This window comes from Ceratosolen solmsi, unplaced genomic scaffold, assembly GCF_000503995.2.
Source record: "Ceratosolen solmsi marchali unplaced genomic scaffold, CerSol_1.0 scaffold7, whole genome shotgun sequence".
Lineage (NCBI taxonomy): Eukaryota > Metazoa > Arthropoda > Insecta > Hymenoptera > Agaonidae > Ceratosolen > Ceratosolen solmsi.
In genome coordinates this window covers 10,536,321-10,558,346 of record NW_011948413.1, presented here as the reverse complement: position 1 = coordinate 10,558,346, position 22,026 = coordinate 10,536,321, and the positions used below count along the sequence as shown (strand labels likewise).

Here is a 22,026-nt window from a genome sequence, read left to right as displayed (position 1 = left end):
CCACCTGAAAGATCTGCTTGAGGGAGAAGAGAGCCCGTCGCAGCTCGCGGCCCTCGCTGTTCAGCAATTTTTCTGCAACAGACAAGCAACACGCAACCATTTATTATAATAATAGCGGGCGAGTCCAGGGGTCGGCGCTGCTCATTGTTAGGAGAGGCTCCGTGGTTAAGTACACCTGGGTATCGTGATCTCTGCTCCCAGAGGTTTCGCGAGTTTTCGCGCGTCCCTCGATCGACGCCCCCTTTCCACCTTTATATTTCCGCTTGTAAGTACGATTTACGCGGACTTTCGGGATATGTGACGCGAAAGGTATCGGGAGAAGAGCGGATTTTTCCGATAAACGGGGCGAGGTCCGATAATAATTTATCTATGCTCGTCCACTAGAGTGACGAACGTAGGTATATTTTCTCGGTATTTCTGATTCCAAATTTGCTTTAGAGACCAAATGATCGCCGATACCTTCCTGGCATTTCCAAGTTGCGTGACGAATTGATCTTTGCCATGGACAATATAAATTTCATTTTTACTATCTACTAGTCTTTATGGTATTTCAAACATATTTATGTCCTTATTTATGCCTATCATGATGATAAAGAAGAATTAATTTTCATTATCGCTATGATTAGAGTATCGAGGTGAATTATTCGAATAAATAGGATGAATGTGTAATCGGTAGGATGAGCCCGATTAATATAGAAGAGAAATTTATCAAAGAAGCTCATTCAAATACATTTATTAACTTATTATATCATATAATGTTTAGCTTTTAGTTACAATGCATATCTCTCTCTCTCTCTCTCTCTCTTTACAATGCATATTATATTTGCGATAAAATACATATGCTAAATAAGTATTATATGTATCAACGAGCGATGTAATGTTGTAGTTTTCCAACTCACATAAAAGCAGGACAATCACGTATAGTAATGATGATATTGGAACTAATTTCAATAAATGTTATCGTTAAATTGCCTTATGTATCAATTGAATATGAACAGTAAATTATATTGAGCAGTGCAAAAATATTTTAATTTTTTTTTTTTTTTGCAGTAGTCTGGAAGTAAATGTTACATTAAAAGATCAAATAATATATGAGCATAATTGTCTGAACAAACGTTGTACTGTAGTATTTATTATATTTGTTATAATAAAAATTCCTTTGATTTGTCAGAAATTTTCCATTTTACAATGATAGTAATAGAACATATGCACAATAAAACATGAATAATAAAAATTCTTGAAATACATAATTTCTAAAGATTACCCTTACTTTCATACAATATTTACTAATGAATTTTCACTACATCCAAATAGCTTATAGATAACAAATTTTTTTTAGTACTGCCACTAAAAAATAAAAAATAAAAAATATTAAAAAAAAAATTAAAATAAACAAAAAATAAACCGGCATTTACAACTATGAATTTTATATGCAATTAATTTCATAGTAACAACAAAATATTACTTTTTACCACTGCAATTAATACTGCTCAACTTAATGTTAATGGCAATAGTATAAGAGGGCTTACAAAATACTTTCTTATTACAATTAATTCAGTTCTTGAAGAAACGAAACAAAACAAAAAATATCAGAACAAACGAATAATGCTGATAAATTTTAATTACAATGTTAACATTAAACATATAATTTTAATATTTTAAAATTTTCTCACGATTCAACATATAATAAATTCAACATATAATAATTGAAATTTTAGTTTATTATGCGGTAAGGTGTAGGCGTTTCCGATAAATATTAATTCCTCATAGAATTGATTTTATTACTAAATGATTAAGTTTTCATAGCCGACTTTGTAACTGCAATTTTCTCATAATCGTCAGTTTATCATAGAAATTGAATTGCAAACTCGCCATAATACGACTTACTATATTGTAGGAGAAAAATTTAGGAGTCACTACACGTTAAATTCTTTATTTATCGTCTTTGAAGGTTGCCATAACTGTCAGTGCACTAGCTTCCACAAAAAAAAAGCCAGAAATAAATGCAAAATTTTATTTGCGTAAGTTACCCTTTACGACGATTCTTTCCTTCATTAGCAGCGCTAACCAATAAGTGCTTGTTTGATCAATGACGCGAATATTATCGCTGCGTAATGGACAAAAGTCGAAGGTTATATAAAAAAAAGTCGCTAATTACGAAAAAGTGAGCAAATGGAGAAAACGATATATTCTAGGATCCAGTCTTGGAAATTTATATGAATGTCCCACTCCTTTTAAATGCTAATCCAGCAAATGAGGTTCGATACTGCGGAAGAGCAATTAACAAAAATCACCCAAGTAAGCAAAAAAGGGTCACTTTGACTCTGGCCGATATTCTCACACACACACACACACACACACACACACACACACACACACTCTCTCTCTCTCTGTCTGTCTCTCTGTCTCTCTCGGTGTAAGAGGCTGGGGGCAGATTTTCCAAGACTTGCAACGTTACAATGTAATTTCTTGCGGGGTAACAACCGCTTGCGCCAAGATTTTAATCAGCGAGTAAAACGTAAATTGAGATTCCCCGGTGGCTGATTGTTTCTAAAAGCTCGTTATTTTCCCGGACTCGTGCCTTATGCTTTATAGCCTCGCGACGTAGACGTTCGGCCATACTTATTTGCCATATCTCTCTGGCTTTTTTTTCTTCTTTTTCTTATTTTTTAACTACTTAGTTATGGATGAGGAATAATAGCTCATTGAAATATTATGCTGTGGAATATGGTATCAAAGAATTTTATTTTACGTGACGATGCAGTTTTATCCGCGTTCATGCTTCGTTATTAAGTTGCACGTTATCAAGAATTTAATATAAAAAGCATAGAGGGAATTTTCCCATAAAACTTTGCCGTGGAATCTACGATTGACGTAACGCGCTGACATTCTTTTTATTTATTATCCATAATGAAGTGAAGTTCAACTCGATACACAGTGCGGCTTAAATGTTAATGCATTGCCTGCGTGGAATATGTAAGGACAAAAGCCTATATAAAGAGTCGTATCTTAAGTTGCATAATTTTTATACATACTTATGAATGATATTCGAAAGGATTCTGCTTTATCAAATCTAATGGCGTGGTCGTTGCTTGATGCATTAATGGAACAAATCGTGATTTCGTCAACGCTTTTATCCTAAACTTTTTCTCATTTTTTTTTTTTTTTTTTTTTTTTTTTCAATGCAGCAAAACCATGAGGTCATTTATCTCCCTCCTAAGAGAAGAATTAACTAAGTGCTCTTATCCAATAAGTATATAAAATATTTGCAGAATAATCAAGTAACGCATTCCAATTCACGTAAAGTATATAAATTCACTTAAGTATTCTAAAAATAAGCCTTCCTTCGCTATAAATAAACTAATGCTCTCGCCCAAGTCGCGATAAACTTAATCATTGCTCCCAAACAAATGCAGCGGGTCTGAAAAAAAAAAACAAAAATAAATAAATAAATAAAACGGCTTTAACCAATTAAAGCAGCAAAAAATGTTGTCACTTTCATGCACCACGGCTGCAATTAATTAATGTGGATTTCATAAAGGAAAGTGTCCCCTGATCTGGATGGCGCGCTTCAAAATTGTGTTTGGCATACGACCCGGAAACATTCCGAATAGTCAGCCATTCGTCACTCCCAATTGAGAAAGATTACAGGAAGGAAAAACCTCCCCGTACGCGGTCAATGATTTTTCAAGCACGGGCTCCTTAAAATAACTGCGTATTATGAAAATACGTGAGGGCCCTACGAGCGCTATTGATGCCGGAAATACTTTGAAAACGGGCGAGGCGCGATCTTATCAAGAGGAGCAACGTGTATGCGTACGTCGTTCGCCGGCGATTAATGCACGAGCATAGTGCTGTATAATTATGGGATACTGATTCATTTTGCCTTTCCCCATTCTTTTCTTCTCTGTATCCTTCCGGCCTGCGAGCGGCATAACTTTTTCCATTCCCATTCATTCGTTGTCGCCTTGCAATTTTATATATTCTTTTTTCTACTTCTTCTTCTTTATTTAACTTTAATGGCGACGTAAGCGCGTTACTCTGTGCATACACTATCGATCATGAATTAATGTATATTTAAAATAATCGTTAATTACGATCGTGTCATTGTTAAGATGTTTTAGATGATTTTAGATTTTAGCCAATCAGTTACGAGTTTTCAATGGCATTGACGCCCTTACGATTAACTACCTAAGAATATTTGCTTATTATTCGCATATTTATAGCTTACTAGTTTACAATATTCATTACAATGTTTCAATAAAATTTATTATAAGCTCCGTTATTAAATTAATAATCATAATGAATATATATATATATATATAATAAGAAGAAAGATAATGCAAAATATTCTGTGGATGAAATATTTCACATAATTTTGAGAAAATCAATTACTCGTTGTAGGCTGAAAATTTCTATTATAAATATTAAAAAGTAAATATTTTTGTACATTGTTTTACTTATTTAATGTTTAAAATAATTCCCATATATAAGCATAAAACAATGTTTGTCCTACAAAATCAAGACTCCAATTGTTTGGCAAACCGATAATTTTTAACCAACTACAGAGGATTAGATTATGAAAATGAAATTTCTATCAATTTATTCAATTTAAGATTTAGAAAAATTCTTTTACTTAAACTGCTTTTACCATTGTAATTCATATATTATAATTTTCAATCTATTAGTATTGACAATTGTAACTATGTCTTTTGCGATTAGTTTTGCTTTTCACGCTCTACACACGTACAATTTGTTTAACTCAAATTTTCCATAAATCTCCCCATTGACAATGATAATAAAATTACTAACCAACCCGACAATCGATACTCCTCGTAAATATTATATTCGCCTATAAAACTGAAAGTAACAACGAATTTTGCTACTTGTGTATCGCAGGAGTGTAAATTAGCAATCGTGTTTACATGATGTTTACACGTCAAAACAGTATCGTTCTTACACAGCATCATAGCATTGAAGTTATCCATTATTTAAGACTAAAATTTTTACTGATAGTGGCATGTATGATGATGACGTGCATTTGCTTGCGCAGTCTATTTAGTAATCGAGTTTCATTTCGTTGTTCGGGCGGGCTCAATTGAATTTCTCTCACCGAGGTTTATGCCAGACGGCGCGTGGTTAATAGATTAAGTGGTCGAGCGACGGAAAACACGTCTGCGCCTTAACAATTTGCCTCAGTAAAATTTACGCTCGCAAAATCCATTAGGCCGAGAACTTTGTTTCTTCGCTATTTTGCGAGTAAACGTAATATTGCTTTATAAGCTGAGATCGAGGAGCTATTTTATTCACAACACTTGCCACGCACGATCAATTATAAAGTTTTACGTTATTGCGTTATTCAAGGGAAATGGAATAAGTGATCAATTTTTCCGTTATAATTGCCCTGTAAGCAACAAAATTAATATAATTACTAATTTTATTAAGACGCTCTGCATTGTTTACAGAAATATTCCATTTGATTTTCCATTGTAGTGACATAAAGTATTGTTTGAAGTATTGTCAGTGTGTATCTCGTCTATTAGACATAATTATCAAAATGTAAAATATTATACTTAGGACTTATAGGTCTTTCAAAAAGAATATTTTAATTCATCGTTAATCTGTAACCAAATAATCTTATGATAAAATTTTCAAAAATAATTTTGCATTGAAAAAACATTGTTCTTATCAGAGTGGCCTATCGAGTAAAAACAAACTCGCCGTTATTCATATACTAAACGATTAAAATCAATTTCTTTTTTCCTCAAATGTTCACGAAGTTAGAACATAGAGCAGAATATATGCAGTAAATATTCGAAATAAAAATGAGATTCGTAAAATGAGAGGATGAGAATGTAGTTACCTATAGAATGGAAATCGAAAAAAGCTTTTGACCTGGTTTCGATTTGCCTTTTTGATCCCATCGACCTATCGGGTCGGCGTATTCGTGTTTTTTTATCTCTCTTTCTCTCTCACACACACACACACACTCTCTCTCTCCTTTGAATAAACGTGAAAATGCAAAGCTCGTGTAATGAATGCTCTTGGCTAATAAAATTTATTTATCGTATTGCTTCTTTTTGCCTTTAAAAACACGATTACTTTAACGTTACATTAATTAACAAGGATATTCCATTTTAATGGAAAATAACATATCTTATTTATAGCGTAAAAAAAAAATTCGGATTCATAATTTTCGCTAATTCAAATTTTAATAATACTTTTATGATTTTTCACTTTCTTCGTAAAACTATTTTTAGTGAAATAATAATTCGAATATTATCGTATAAATAGAGGCTTATTCATTGCCGATAGTTTTATCAATGTTATTGTAATCGATTATTATCTTAACTAATTTAGTTTATTGTATATATGTAAGATCGAGTTACAAGAAGATGAGCCAGCGACGGTAACATATTGGATTAGATAACCATTATGAATTATATTTCTTTAAGGATAAATGCCAAATTTCACATTCACAGGCCAAGCGCATAAGATATTATTCGACATTTTACGCTATGATTGAGCCTTCATTAGCTTAGACAGATGAATTTTTGTTAGATAATATATATATATATATATATATATATATATATATATATATATATAATTATCACAATAATTATTTTAAGCAAAAATAAAATAATGAATTTACAATCCAGTTAATAATTAATAAATAACTCTAATAAGCTGTTAATAACTCTATAAACATTGGTAAATTTCTATTGTTGGAAGAGAATTATTATCCCATTGTAGATATAAAATAATTTTCCTATTTATGATGATGTCCACGTCTGAGAAAATAGCCTTTTTAGCTAAATATAAAGAAGGTTGAAGAGGGGATTTACGGCACTCCAAAGGAATAAAAAGCATAAAGGGTCATAGAGCATCAACACACACACACACACACACGCGCGCGCGCGCGCGCGCACGTACAAACTCACAAGGTGAGTAGTTTACAAAACGGTTAGCGTTATACGATTTTACGAGCCTACGGGAAGGGAAGAGAAGTTATATGGAACGAAAGTAAGTTCCGCTTCTTACGACGTTATTAAATGGATTCTTGCAATGAACGACGATTACTTTCGCCACAAATTTTTTATGGACTTTTCTCTATACTTGCACACAAATGTCATTATTGGTGAGGAAAGAGGCCGATTGGGAAAAGGTTGAAGTCGCAGTTGACAGAGGTTGTGAATCCGGGTGGCTGTTGTAAAGGATGCCAAATTTTCTGTAAAAACTTCACAGGAAGTCTTAGTAGGGAATAGGGAATTTAATGAAATTGAAATCATAGCAAATGATTCGTGTATCCTTTCGATCACTCAAAATCCAACGACCGACGGATTAATTAGATATTGCAGGTATCTGTTTTCATATGCAATCCATACAAACAGGAAATGCCTAAAAAATAGATTTAAAATAACGAACGCTAATGAGATTTTCATTAATTATTACATTTCCAGATGTTCATTATAAATAAAATTTATAATACATATATGCAAACAAATATTCGACGAATATTTTTGCATAATGTCATTACTCATTCGCGTTTCATAACTACTCGAATATTAATATTTCTTTTGTATTTGTGAAATAATGTCAGTTATGTCTATTATTTATGGTTTCATAAATAATTCTTTAAATTCGAAAAATTTTGAAGAATCCAATTATTATTAATTTATAATTTTATTAATAGTCCTATGAAATTTGAATGACCGTAAGACCCTTTTCGTTTTTTAATTAAATTTTTAATAATATATTGTACTTACGACAAAAATGAATAATTGGTGAAATTTTTTTAATCATGAGTTTGTATAAATATAACATCAAATGTTTGTAAGAAATAAAATAAAATTCCTTTAAAACATACTTTTCATTGATATGTGATTGGATTTATCGGTGTTTTTAAATTATATACGTTACTTTTTTTATTTATTTTTAAAAGATAGATAAATTAATATGATTAAAAGCTGTGCAATGAGCTATTAGTGATAGGAAATTTAAAAAAAAAATACATTTAAATAAGATACAATATTATGAAGTGAACAAACTATTTTCTTAAGGACCAAACGATGCTAACATAAGTCCAGAAATGTCCGTTTAATCGATATATTTGCAATACTTGATCGTTATACAGGAAAATTTAAAAAATTAAAATCAACATCCGGCTAGTGTTACAGAAAATGCTGAAAGAGCAAGTAGGAGCTTAGGGGCACATCACTAAGAAAAGATGAAAGTGCGTAGGTGGAAAAAAAAAACAACGAATACAAGGAGCAGCTCGGGGTGGTAATTAGGGAGTCGCCACGGAGGCCGCAGATGGACGAAACTCGATTAAAAAAGACCACCTCGTTTCGGCCTTTTTTGTTTTTCTTCCTTTCTTTAATTTCATTCCACCTCGTTGTTTTTGCGTAGCGGTTTTCGAGGCCCTCGGACCCCGGCCCGCAGCTTCGTTTCACACGATGACTTCGCACCCACGCGCCCAATGACGTCGACAGGTCGTAAACAACCTTATGTGAAGAGTATCGTAATTTTTAGGCTTCGCTCTTCGTTTCTTTATTTTCCTTACCGATGATTACAAATTCTTATTTCGTGATTTTTGTACTTGCGACGAGGGCGCCCTCGTTCCATTAAATATGATTTGATGAAATATAATTCCTGTTAGCGAACTCTGCTTTATCACTTTTTACCTATTGTCTTTTGCTCGAACAATCGAATTGATTATTATAAACTTATTAGGTAAATCCGAGAGGTGGGCCTAAGAATATTGTGTAAAACATAAACTATTAAGTATGCTTTAAGCGTATAAAAGTTTTAAGATAAATACTTTATCGACAGTATGGAAAGATATATTGATTTAGAAATAAAAAAAAATAGATCTCATTTAATCAGTTATAAATATCATTGTAATAAAAATTAACAATATATTAATGATTATAATATATCATTTTGAAATCCTAAAATTCGATGCAGTTGAGATAAGTAAATGTAATTGCGAACTTTATAAGATATAACTTTATTATGGTTATTTTAAATAAATTGTTCAGCAGAATTTACATAATCGTAAAACGAATATAAATGTTCGTTTCAATTACTTTCGATACGCTCATTTACCAATGTTTACTATACCATAAAGGTATACTTAAATTAAAATTTCTTTATACAATTCAAAATAATTATTCACAACTAGAAGTACTTTTATAAATGATTTAATCATTAGAATCAGTTGAGCGCACAATTTTTCGGAAAACTTAATAGAAATTTATCAATTTTTCAAATCACAGATGTTTGAAAACCTAAATTCAACTAAAAAGAAATAAAGAAAAAAAAGAAAAAAAAGAAAAAAAGAAAAAAAGACAAGTCACTGTTAATTTAAATAACACATTTTTATTATAAGATTGATATGTGTTTTCATGCTTATTATGAATAATAGTCGCATTGGCAATTTTAACTTTGTATAATCATTCACTTACTTTCACTCAGAATTTTTTGATTTACGATTGTGTCAAACAATGTATATTGAGAAAAATACCAAAGAAAACAGTTAAACTCAGAAAAAACCGAAAAGCTTAAAAGAGCACTTTAAACGCATAAAAGTTTAAGAAATTTACACCGAATTTTAAATGCTTTTTATTTGTTCTCTAGAATAATCCAGCCAGAAATGATTCAAATTAATAAACTCACTTATAGTCAAAAAAGTTGTTAAATCAGCAAATTATTTATCACGTCATTAAAAAGGAAATTCTATGCAGATATTCGAAGTATTTGTTATAGGATGAAAAAGGAAAAATTTCAAGATTACAAACTGTTGAGAAGCACACGAGTAATTTTAAAAGCTGTAAGTAATCGTACAATTCGACATAATTGATATCTAATACAAATTAATTTTATAATCATTCTTAATTATTGGATATTTAATGAATATCATAATCTAATGAGAAATGAAAATGTTTATATTTTCCATTGAAATTGACTTATCATAATATATAAATTGCGTAGAATCTCTAAATCACTTTTGTGCTCACATACATTTTCAATTTTTCAAAATTCGAGTGATATTAAATTTTTGTATTCAGCCGGCAGACTCAATATATTTCATGCAAAATATTGCAACGTTTTCAATTGTTAACAATTCATTTTAGCGCAAAGAAAGTAGCATTAACATATATTACGTTATCAACATTGAGTAATTTATACACTAAACGCAATAAGAAATTAAAGCCTTAGGTAATCTGTTCAATCTTACAAGAATTTCAATTAGTATTTAATCATTTGAGTGTAATATTTTCTTGATGAATAATCAGTTACATAAATATTTGTTCGCTATGCGTCTGCTTACATTTCATCAAGTTATATTATATGCTTAGAAAATTCAGAAATTCGATGTGAAAGTAGATTATGTATACCATATGATTAACGAACATTGGATTGGATTTAACACAACCTTTACACTGTATACGAGAGGGAAGCTGATTAATTACTAGTCAGATCTTGTAAAATGAAATAGCTTATACCTTTATCGCTATCGAACTAAGATAAAGTTGCATTAAAAATAAATAATAAATTATCGAAATAACTTTAAAATCATACGATACTCATTAACGTGATAAATCTACTGACCTTCAAGCACCTTATTTTATAATAAAACGGGAAAATTTTACCCTCGTTATCACTAAGTAGGAAATGAAATGGCGAAATTTCCCATAATAAAAAAATGCGAAATTTCCCAAAAAAAAAAAAAAAAAAAAAAATAAAAAAAAAAAAAAAAAAAAAAAAAAAAAAATAACAACAACAAAAGAAACTGCTCGATTTGATAAACTCGCGATACTAATTTGACGTGCATTCGAGTCGCATAAGAAGCGTCCGTAGGTATTCCATTTCACTTTTATATTCTTCATCTTTTCTTTTTTTTTTACACGCCCGGGTTCCCCCCCCCCCCCTCTCTCTCTCTTTTACTCTTTTTCATTTTGGCAACGAGAATTAAAAACTCACCAATACAGTTTGGCTGCACCGCAGCTGATTGAATCGGCAAAGATGATAGCCAGGACGATAGCGCGATCGCATTATAAATCATGCGCGCGCATTTTTCGGTATATACAAAGTCTCAAGTGCGTGTTTGCGCGATATTGCGGAGAAGAGCCGAAAGTTACAACGTCTGCATAAAAAGTCCAAGACTGTTCGTCGTCGTACCAGGTCGCTTTTATGTACACTTGGTCTTCCCGTTATTGAAATTCCCTTGTACACGACGGACCTGCTTATTATTGATTCTCGTTTTAATAGTTCTTTTATCTCTTGAAACAATTAAGATTTTTACTACCCAGTAGTTTATTATTTGTAGGTTATTTCGGCCATTGATACGGCTGTTTTATATATTTTATTGGTGCAATTTATGGATTTATCGATGCTTCCTTCTAGAGTCAAGACTTTCTTTCGCTGTTGTACCGTATATTGAAGGTCTGATGGCGTGATGAATAAAGGTAATTGTGAATTTTATTCGTTTGATTAACTTCGATTGACCAAAGTGTAAAATAATTTGCATTTCATCGTGGGGTAATCTTTAGATGTAAATCTCAAATGATTAAATAATAAATACAAACTGTATTCAATAATGAAAATAGAAATAATTATGATGATTTTGTGAGTTGTAGTTCCGTATAATACATTATGCGTGTTAACGATTAACTGTATTTTGAATAATATGTGTTGAAATTCAAAAGAAGAAGATGAGAAAGAAGAAGAAGAAGAAGAAGAAGAAGAAGAAGAAGATGATGATGATGATGATGATGAAGAAGCACAAATCGATATGCCCAAGTTGAAAGCGTACATAAAATTATTCTCATAATGGAGGGTAATCGTAATAGCCAGAGACGTAGCCTAAATGCTAAAACAAAATGCGTATTATTCATTAGCGAATAAAAAGAGCGATTACGACGCATGAAAACACATACGAATGTTTATGTATACACAGTTGCGCGACGAATGAGAGATGTTTGGTCTACGCTCGCGTAAATTGTGCGTTAGTTATTTTATATCTTTTTTTTTTTTTTTTTTTTTTTTTTTTTTTTTTTTAGTATCTGCATCAGTAAGGGACTTATTATCATACGAGCTGCAACGGTAGCTAGGAAATGTATACACAGGAGTCGATGTAGAGGACGTAAAGAGTAAAGAGGTACGTGAATTCGCACGCATCATACGACACTGCGACGATCGGATTTCACGCACGTACTTCATTTTTTGCTTTCTGCGGAGTCGTAATATCCAGCGGCCCGAGAATATTTGCCATAGAATACATTATTACGATAAGAGAAGCCCGATAAACATTTATATTTGTGTGTGCCTTATCGCAACGAGCATTGGCACTTTTATACATTTGAGGACAAATTTCTTTCTTCAGTGATATTTCACTGCAATTACAAATGCATTAAATCTACAAATACTTGACAAATAGTCGGAGAATTGAGGCTTTTTAATTTACGGTGGACCATAACGGTATTATTGATTGTGTTTCACAAAATTATAATGCGCTAACCGATGAATAATTTCATCATTTTCTCCATCGATATATTTTTTAAATATACACGTGATATATTATTAATTCATTAAAATTGACATAATATCAATTGTAACATTGATGAAATTAAAGTGCAAAAAGCACTCGGATAAATAATAATCATCGTAATCATTTTAAATTATGGAAACGCCCATTGGTTGCTCAAATATCATTTGAATAAATTAGAATACAATTATGACGTTAAAAATACGTTTATGAGGCAAATAGTAATATCGTCACTAATTATAAGATTAAGGACTCGAAGGGTATTTTTGCAAACCTTCCGAGTATATTGAAGAATTCGAATAATACACCGATAACGAGGATTTTTGTCCCTCCGCATACAGCCATAAAGAGCAGCACAAAGCCGATGAAAAAATCGAAAAAACCCCGTTAAATTTTTAATCATAGCCGGATAAAGACATGTGTGTTAATGATCTGAAAAGTCGGTTTAACATATCTTGCCAACTAGCTGCCGTTAATTGGTAGTCATCCGTAATTAAGTGGAGCAACCGAGAAGCAAGAACCGCCGCAAGTTGAAGCGTCTGTATGACGATTTCCAATCAAAATGGAGGAAAAGGAAAAAAGGGACGAAAGTGAAACGGGCCCGGAGGAACAAGACCGCACTTTAATAGGCCGGTCGAGCCTCCTCTTCACAATGTACCGGCCGTCTGACGTTAACAGCGTTAAAATCTTCGCATCATGAAGTGGGTTATGCAATTTGACCATGAGAAACAAACTGGGGGCAATTTTGCTCGCCAATTCACCTGTCGGCCGTATACGTTCATTGAACTCGTATAAGACGATGAGCAAGAGAAGGCACAATGACAAAGAGAGAAAGAGAGAGAGAGAGAGAGAGACAGACATAGAGAGAGAGAGAGAGAGAGAGACAGAGAGACAGAGGCGTGGAGACAGTGATGAAGGTGACGGAGGAGAGATGATCGTGCAAAGCTCGTTGAGAGAGGATGGTGCTGAAAAACGGACAGAGGAAGCTTGATAAAGGGGCATGTGGTACCCGAGAAAAAACTTTAAGCAGGTTTCACACCCGTAAATATAAAGAAAACGAATTTGTAATTTTAAAGTTCGTGATTATATTTTGAGTTTCTTTGAGCAAAATAATTCATTGTGAAATTTTCGGCTAATCCTTCTAACAAAATAGCATCCAATCAAACGAATTATATAAGGAAACTACGTATTTCTTTTTTTGTTGTTGTTAATTTGATAGAATTTTATTTTTTTAATTTTAATTTATTAAAATACACAGCTGGAAATTATTAAAATGTAAATGTTAAAATTAAAGTATAAATTTCATAATTCAAATAGTGATAACAATAATAACGATAAATATAATAATAATAATAATAATAATAATAATATTATTAATAATAATAGATTAATCAACTTAATTTCGAGCTGGGATATTTTACAAAACTTTAATGTTTATAACTTGAGGGTATCGACAGTTATATTATATGTACATCGATTATTATGGAATAAAAGCCTTTCACTTGGATTATTTACATCTCACTATAAAATTTTTTTTTTATCATTTTTAATCGTCCAAAAATGAAAATAATTATAAAATATTTCATATAATGGGTTATTATAATGCTTTTAAGCTAAGAGATTTATTTTACAAGAGTATGAATGTAATGCAGCTGAAAAAATGTTGAAGCTATAAAAAATTAAAATTTTTCAAACTATCTTGCCGTATAAAGTTGGCACTTTGGGATACACTAATTAATCACGTGAATTAATAACTTTCCAAAATTCTAAATCGCACGTAATAGCATTTACAAGATTCATTTTCTATTGCATATAATTCATTAAAATAGATATTCACACGCAAACAGTTATTTTAAATTTCCATCTTCAATCGTTTTGAATTATTTAGACAGAATTACTAACATAACATCTACGTCAGCTGTCAGAATTGGCATTATAAAAATGTCTAATTTTAATTTAATCAACATTTTAATCATTACAGAACAATACGTACTAATTAATTCAATCTCCACGAACGAAAAAAATTAATAACACATGAATATTCGACTAAATATTAGAAAAAACAAAAATCACATTAAATAAGCTCTTAAAGTAACACCCCGTTAAACGCAATGAAATTCTAATAAATACATCATTTCAGACATATTTGAAAGAAAAAGCTTTTAAATCTAGACATAAAAATTAATATCCTGCGAATTTGGTTCGTTGTCGTGTGAGCGCAAGTAACAACAGAACCACATAGAGCACGAGAACATCATTACCAATATAAATGGATGTTCTTCAAACGCAGCCGTCCACTGACACTCATTGGGGGAATGAGCCGAGTCTACATCGAGTAGCTCTCTTTCTCTTTCTCTCTCTCTCTCTCTCTCACTCTCTCTCTCTGTCTCTCTCTCTCTCTCTCTCTCTGTCGCTCCCTTTCTCTCCCTCTCGCGCCACTCTCTATCGCTCTCTGACGGCTTTCTCACGTTATTCCGAAAAGATCAATTCGTTCGCAAATGCCAGCGATGCAGGGCCCAGCACTAGAAAAAGACGGAGGAATCGTTTTACATATTTTAACGGTGCCCGCGCATTTCACCCGGAGGGATATCGGCGATCCTCTTGACTCGCAGAATTCGACGGTGCTCCACATTCGCACGTTTCGGCGTTGAGCATCTAACGACCATTATCGCCGAGCGAAATTTAGCCTTGATTAGGTTGGAGTGAGGCAGCCACGCTTTTTTGGAAAGAAACACTGGGCGACTTTCTTCACAGAGCCGTGGAAATCGTGTCCGATTTATTTTAAACGCGCTCGCGAGAAAATGCTTGTTAAAGTGGAGGATAATTCGAACGCTGTATTCGCAGAAAATTATACGTTATATATATATATATATATATATATATATATACACGCGCGCGCGCACACATGCACATACATGTATACACGGCTCGATTTTCACTCGGCATTTTCCGCTTGATTTCGAGGAGATAAAATTTCGACACACCTTTGTGTGTAAAATCAATTTGCTATACCGCCGGCATTTTTATGCGTTATGAATTTTAAACAAAATAAAGCTGCGAAATAAATACCGCTATAAAACAGTTTGTTCAAACGCAGTTTTTCCAGAAATAATGAGAAAGCGAAATTTAATATAGCCGAATGTAAAAATTAGACTACCCATTATTGTGCGTAAAAATGTTTTGGATATTTTTGCAATTGTTAGATTTACCAATAAATTATAATTTAGTATATATGGACCGAAATTTATTACAATAAATTTGTTGTTGGTTGAATAAAGTGCATAAATTGTTGGCATATGATATATTTACTTAGAGCATATATTTTTAATATCCTTATGAAATATATAATTGTACTTTATAATTAATCGTACTGAATAATATGCAAACTTCATTATACATGTGTGAATGGCCTTTATTTATAATACTTTGCTTGTAATGAATGAAAAAGTACTTTTGATAGTAATTCGTTCTGAAATTTATTATGAATTCCAGACAAAATAAAGATCTTTTTCCAATTAGAAATTTTATTGAAGCTATCTAATTGGATGCAACGTAAATATGAAAATTAGTTAATTAATAGTGGTTTTTATATTAGTAATTAGCAGCAAAAAATAAGTGGCTTTTAATGAATAATACGTAAACATTGTTCAAAAAAAAAAAAAAAAAAAAATAATAATAATAACAATAATAAGAAGAAGAAGAAATAATTGAAAAGCTTTCATCAATATTTGATTTATTTAAACTTATTATTGATTAAATTTTACATGAATTTGATATAAAATTTTATTATATCTATTAGATCTGCCATATTATTAGGATCCCTCGTGCACGCAACTTAAACGTTTTACAAGAAATTTATCGACTTCCTCCTTCTGCTTAAAACCCCTTTTCTCTCTCTCTCTCTCTCTCTCTCTCTCTCTGTCTCTCTCTTACAATGACCAAAGAAATACAAATTTATGACATAGACAATTTTGACACAATAATGTTTCTTTTTTCTTTCATGCGTCTTAAGACATTACGATGTATTTATTGTTCCATCCATTCCCCCATAATAAACTCGACGTTATGAATAAAATATTGAAATCAAATAGCATCAGTTTTCTTTTAATTTCATAAACCGTATATTACGATTTTTGAAATACTCCAAATTATTGAATAGCTGCTTTTATTTGATCTTTTGCATCCTGAGTAATTTGAGGCATCTGAAGACATGCTGGAAGCACAATACACGAAGGTATTTAATTATTTCACAATGAAATTTTTTTTTATAACACAAGTAGAATAAAAAAATGTACATACATAATGTACCAACGAACGGCGACATTGATTATAAAATCAAAAACAAACGCTACACTTTTAAATACAATTATCCGCTAATACTTAATTGCTTATTTAGCTTGTATTTGTCATACAAGCTTCGTGCACAAATTAGCCGATGATTTTTTTATTTCAATCCATACAGCAATTGTATATAAAGTTTTGACAGTATTTCTATAAAATTAATATTCAAAAGATGATTAAAATAATCTTTAACACAGATTTTCAATAAATGAATTTCACAATATTCAATGCGAATATTATAAACATGAGCATTGAATTATCGCCAAGATGTATGCAAAGGTTAGTTCCGAAAAGCTTAAACATCTTATCAAATAATTTTCCTCAGTCCAATAATTAATGTTGTTCGGTATAACGGATGATTTAGTAGAAACACTTCTAATGCTCATAATACTGTGCATTTATAGTGCATATGAATTTATAATTATTGCGCAAAATTCTAAAAGTACGTGATGTGCAACAGTGCCCTATAGCTCAGGTTAATTCGAGACGCGAAAAGGAATTCGAAGTTTGCGTGCACTAAAGCAATTGATCATTTACGAAGCCACTAAATTGCAAATGTCACGAGTGCATTTCTTTTTATATTGTTTCATACAGACGTTAACGCTCAACCGCGCCGTACGCAATAATTCTTGCACTCGCAACTCTATCCTCGCGCGTCAATTACTCGGTAACTCATGAGAATTTCATTAAAAGATCAATTGTTTCGGCGATTTTCTCTCCCTCGTGCAGCATCCATCCATTGAATTATCTATTAACTGGGCACGAGTGCAAACAAGGAGACGATGTATTTGCTCGGCGCAACAAATACAGCTCCCGAGAGAGCGAATGAGATGTTTCGTCACGTATGTCAAATCTTATCTATTGCTTACGCGTCGCGCAAATCTCTTAGCTGACGTTTGCTGTCGGAGCGAGCGCCATTTTAACATCCTCGTAACTTTTCGAATCTAAAATATTTGACAGCCGGTCTATGCAAAAAACATCTTGGAATGCACGATTTCTTAGTTAATGAGCGTTGAACAGGTGGCAACATATGACAAAAATAATTGCGAGTAATTACCGAGAAATATTAGGAATCTTGTAACGAGTTATTCATGTGACATTTGCAATTTTTATCTTTCGCGTTGATTTCAAGTTTATAAATAGTTAATTCGCTTAGAAATATGGAGATGATCGTCGATAGTAGCCGAATTATTATAATGTTTGTCAATTAATATTTGATTTACATATTGAACATTTTGTTAGGAATTCATTGATCATTATTCGTCATTATTCGTTATGATTCGTTATAGACGAAGTATTTAAAATTTTTAGCAAACGAATCAAGTACGATGCTAGAAAAATGTTAAAGAATATGTGGATAAAAAAAGATGATTGATCAATATTTCATTTAATATTTTGTATCGCTCGGTTGATAACACAGAAATAAATTATCAACTTTAGACAAATTAATCTTTCACTTGATGCTCTCCGTCGTGCACAGAACTTAATTAATTAAAAGAAAGTATGAATTTTAAAGTTTTAAGTGTGAATTATTACTCTTCCTATTAGTAATTCATATATATATATATATATATATATATATATATATATATATATATATAAACTATATTTTCAAGGAAAATCATCAAACACTAAAGTCTACGGATAATGATAATAATACAAGATTTGTTGAAATTGCTACTAACAATAAGGTATTTGCGTGAATAATTTTAATTTTTTGCTAATCTTGATTCAACAACAATAACAACAAACAGGAAACTCTTATAAAGTGTGTGTATTTACGTATGCGAGCAAAAGTTCTGGAAAGTGCTCCTCAGCCATGTATATGTGTTGATAGATAGAGACAGGAGCATCGAGAGAGAGAGAGAGAGAGAGAGAGAGAGAGAGAAGAGTTGCAAGTGAACCTCTTTTAAGTGAGCGTCTTAAATAAAGAGAGAACCTCACTCTGCTCTTAACTCGATATATATCTACTTTTGTGTTCGGGAAAAACGAAGAAGTATGTAGGAACGCGAGAGGAAGAAACAGCTACAGGGAGAATGAAAGACTTGGATATATATGCTTTGGATTATTGATGCTTTTGAAAGATGATATTTCACGTCGGATTGTGGCTGTTTTTTCTTTTATTTTGAATGGGAGCCCGCATTGTGATCTACGGCTTCATTGTGTGATTTAACGTTGTGAGCTTATCTCGTTAAGAGTTTTTCAGCGCCTGAACGGTCATTGGAGATTCAAAAATTGTTGAAAAAGAAAGAGAGTGACGGTAAAGCCAAGGCATTAAGTAGTGTTAATGCTCACCATTCTACACGAGAGTTCCAGTTTCCATTCGTTATTTATTTCTACGCTATTTAGAAACTAGATAATGCCCGATATTGTTATAACTAATATGAAGATAGCGCTGGTGTAGGTGTGCGACAGTGGGAATCGTTCGTAATTCGATAGAATAATCGTACGCGAAGTCTAATGTTCTTCGGCATTACCGAACGCTCGAATTATAAGCCAATCGATAATCGATATTTGCCATTCCCATGTAGAAGAAAAAAATTTTACTAACGCAACAACGATTTACCCTGATACGTCCTACCTACCTCCCGAAATAAGTCTCATAACATTTTTATCACATCTAAGCCACAATCTAAGCTCCGTACTAATGAGACTTCGTATTCGCTAATTAGCAAATCATAATAAAAGTATCAAACGCGATAATTCTTCATTGCGGCATTGGTGGTGTATCGTAAGAATTTGGAAAGTCTACGGGATCCTTTAACCTCGTTTCCCATTAAACTCATCCCCCGTGTAAATTATATCAGCCAAGCGCAACAAAGCGAACAAAGCCACAAGCTCACGATGGTCCAGGAATAAAAGATAAAAGCTACCAGATCTTTCGCAATACTTTGTGCTCGTTCGGGGGAAAACAAAAAATCGACGCGACCGTAAAGTGCTCGGCATAATGTCGCGAGTCACCGAGCAACAATCGGCTCTCCCGCCCGCCCTCTTCACCGCCATCTGACCCATTAAACAGTCTCCATGGAAATTCAGGGGAAATGTACGCCTCGGGTAATGGAAACATTAGGCTGCGACGCAGGGGACAGTTGAAAAACAATGGGATAAACCGTGGGCGCGCGACCGATCCATGGATCTCTACACAAGGATGGTACTCACGGACCGCGGCCATACTATTCGACACTAGTTAATCGGGGTGGGGATGGATGGGGAGGGGTACGATTAGAATCGCGGCCGGGGACTTAGTCTCTACGACCGAGAGACTACGGGGCCCATAATGCTTGGGATTGTCGGCGGGATAGGCGCAGTCGCCATCGGTCGCAGCCTTTCGCGTCTCTTATCGCTGTACCGTTGCGCGCTCTTTTGCTCTCGTTGCCCCGCACCCGCCGCATTGCCGGGCGGCATCTCTTTGGGCTTGGCTAGCGGAATTAGCCTTAGCGCGAAGCTACAATGGCGAATTCGCCTCTCGGCGCACTCGTTGATCGACGGACTCACCTGGATGACCTATTGTGACGGGCGACTTTTCGCAATGTCGTTGTGCCGGTAAGAGTGTGTGCGAACGGCGTTACATTAGGATTGCGCGATTGAACCGAGAGACGATAAATACTATCTTGGAATTTATATTATCTTGAGCAAGATTGGCCATCGGGCTTGTATAAGCTTGTGCAAAGGCTATCCGATATTGAAGAGAAAGATCCTCCCCACCTTCTCCCGTTATTTATAAAATATCATTTAATTATGCTTACTCGAGGCCTCGTTAGGCCATTAGGCCGCCGTGTGCCATTTTAATCAGCCTGCACAGTTCTATAATGGCAAAATACTCCAAACAATGGGAATAATGATAGAATGAAGTAACTCGAATTTAATTAAGCCGAAATAATAGTTATGTAATGGAGAATTTATCTTACGTTTCGGGCACTTTGGTGCTAACCATTATCTATCTATGTCCCTTCCCTGTCTCAACTTGACGACGCGCTCGAGAATTCCGCATAATATGTTTCTCGGCACTCGCCTATTTCGCCCGCTCGTTTAATAATAATAGGTTAAGCTCTCGAAAATTTATTTTCGCCAAGATTTTTCGCAAACCAGGCCGTCTACATCCAGTTTTTTTCCCTCTTCTTTTCGTTTTTGTTTTCGTTTTTTTTTTTTGTTTTGTTTAATAAACTTGCTTTTTAAGACGTTGCCAAGAAGCTTTTACGATCAAATTTGTCGAAAAAAATAAAAATTTTATTGCCATAAATATGACTAACGGTCAGAATGAAAAGAAAGTTAAAAAATGTGCCGGTACGTTGAGCACATTTTTCTCGAAACTCGTTTGTTTCGTTTTCAAAAAATGTCGCTCACAAGGGTCATTTAATTGTTCTAGTTAAAAAATGCAATTAGGTTTTGCTTAAAATTCTATCGCGCTTTTTAATTATACACAAACACGCCCTACTCGAAGCTACTTGAGAAGCGATTATTAATACTTTCGAGGAACATCTCATTTACAATATCGCGATCGTTAATTTTTGATAATCTTGCCACGGCGATGCATACGGCGATCGCTACTCGTATGAAACTTAAAAATGCGTTCACTTTTTATTTCATGCGAGACTAACTGTAAAAAAAGGTACATCGTGTTCGGCTGTTCGCTAAAGCATTAATTACGTCCCTTTAAGGATTCGCATGTAATTTCATTTGTACGAGATACCGATTTTTAAAGCGATACCAGCACCGAGTGACTTTGCTCCCCGATCCGAAACGACTTATACGAGCTCTCGACCCCTCCCCCCCTATCCCCTTCCCACCACACCCGTCCAAGACTCGCACACTACGAAAATGACGGCTTGTAGAATAGCATCGACAATGGAATTTTCAGAAAGCACGTGAAACCTTTGACGCGTCTGAGTTTCTAAAATCCATCGGCCTTTATAATTTACCAAAACCGGAAAGGATATTCCGTGTTCGAGCGCTTAGCAACCCTCGCCTCGGTACTGATCGGGCTGGTCACGCTTGCCGATCGATTCTCGATCCAGGACGATCGATCGTTCGCGCCTTCCTAGCGTCGTACGCGCGCTGTTACGTCCGATGTTACGCTGACGACTATCTCCTACAACAGACCTCCACCGTCTCTCCCCCCCCCCCCCCACACA

General features: G+C 33.6%; 1 protein-coding gene across 1 annotated transcript in view; it reads right to left on the bottom strand.

The window, feature by feature from the left end:
- Window positions 1-22,026, bottom strand: part of Fhos (Formin homology 2 domain containing) — a 326,238-nt gene that overhangs the window by 51,457 nt on the left and 252,755 nt on the right. Inside the window, exon 7 of the mRNA XM_011506169.1 lies at window positions 5-72. Coding sequence (XP_011504471.1) covers window positions 5-72 — 68 coding nt within the window. The remainder of the gene's footprint in view (window positions 1-4; window positions 73-22,026) is intronic.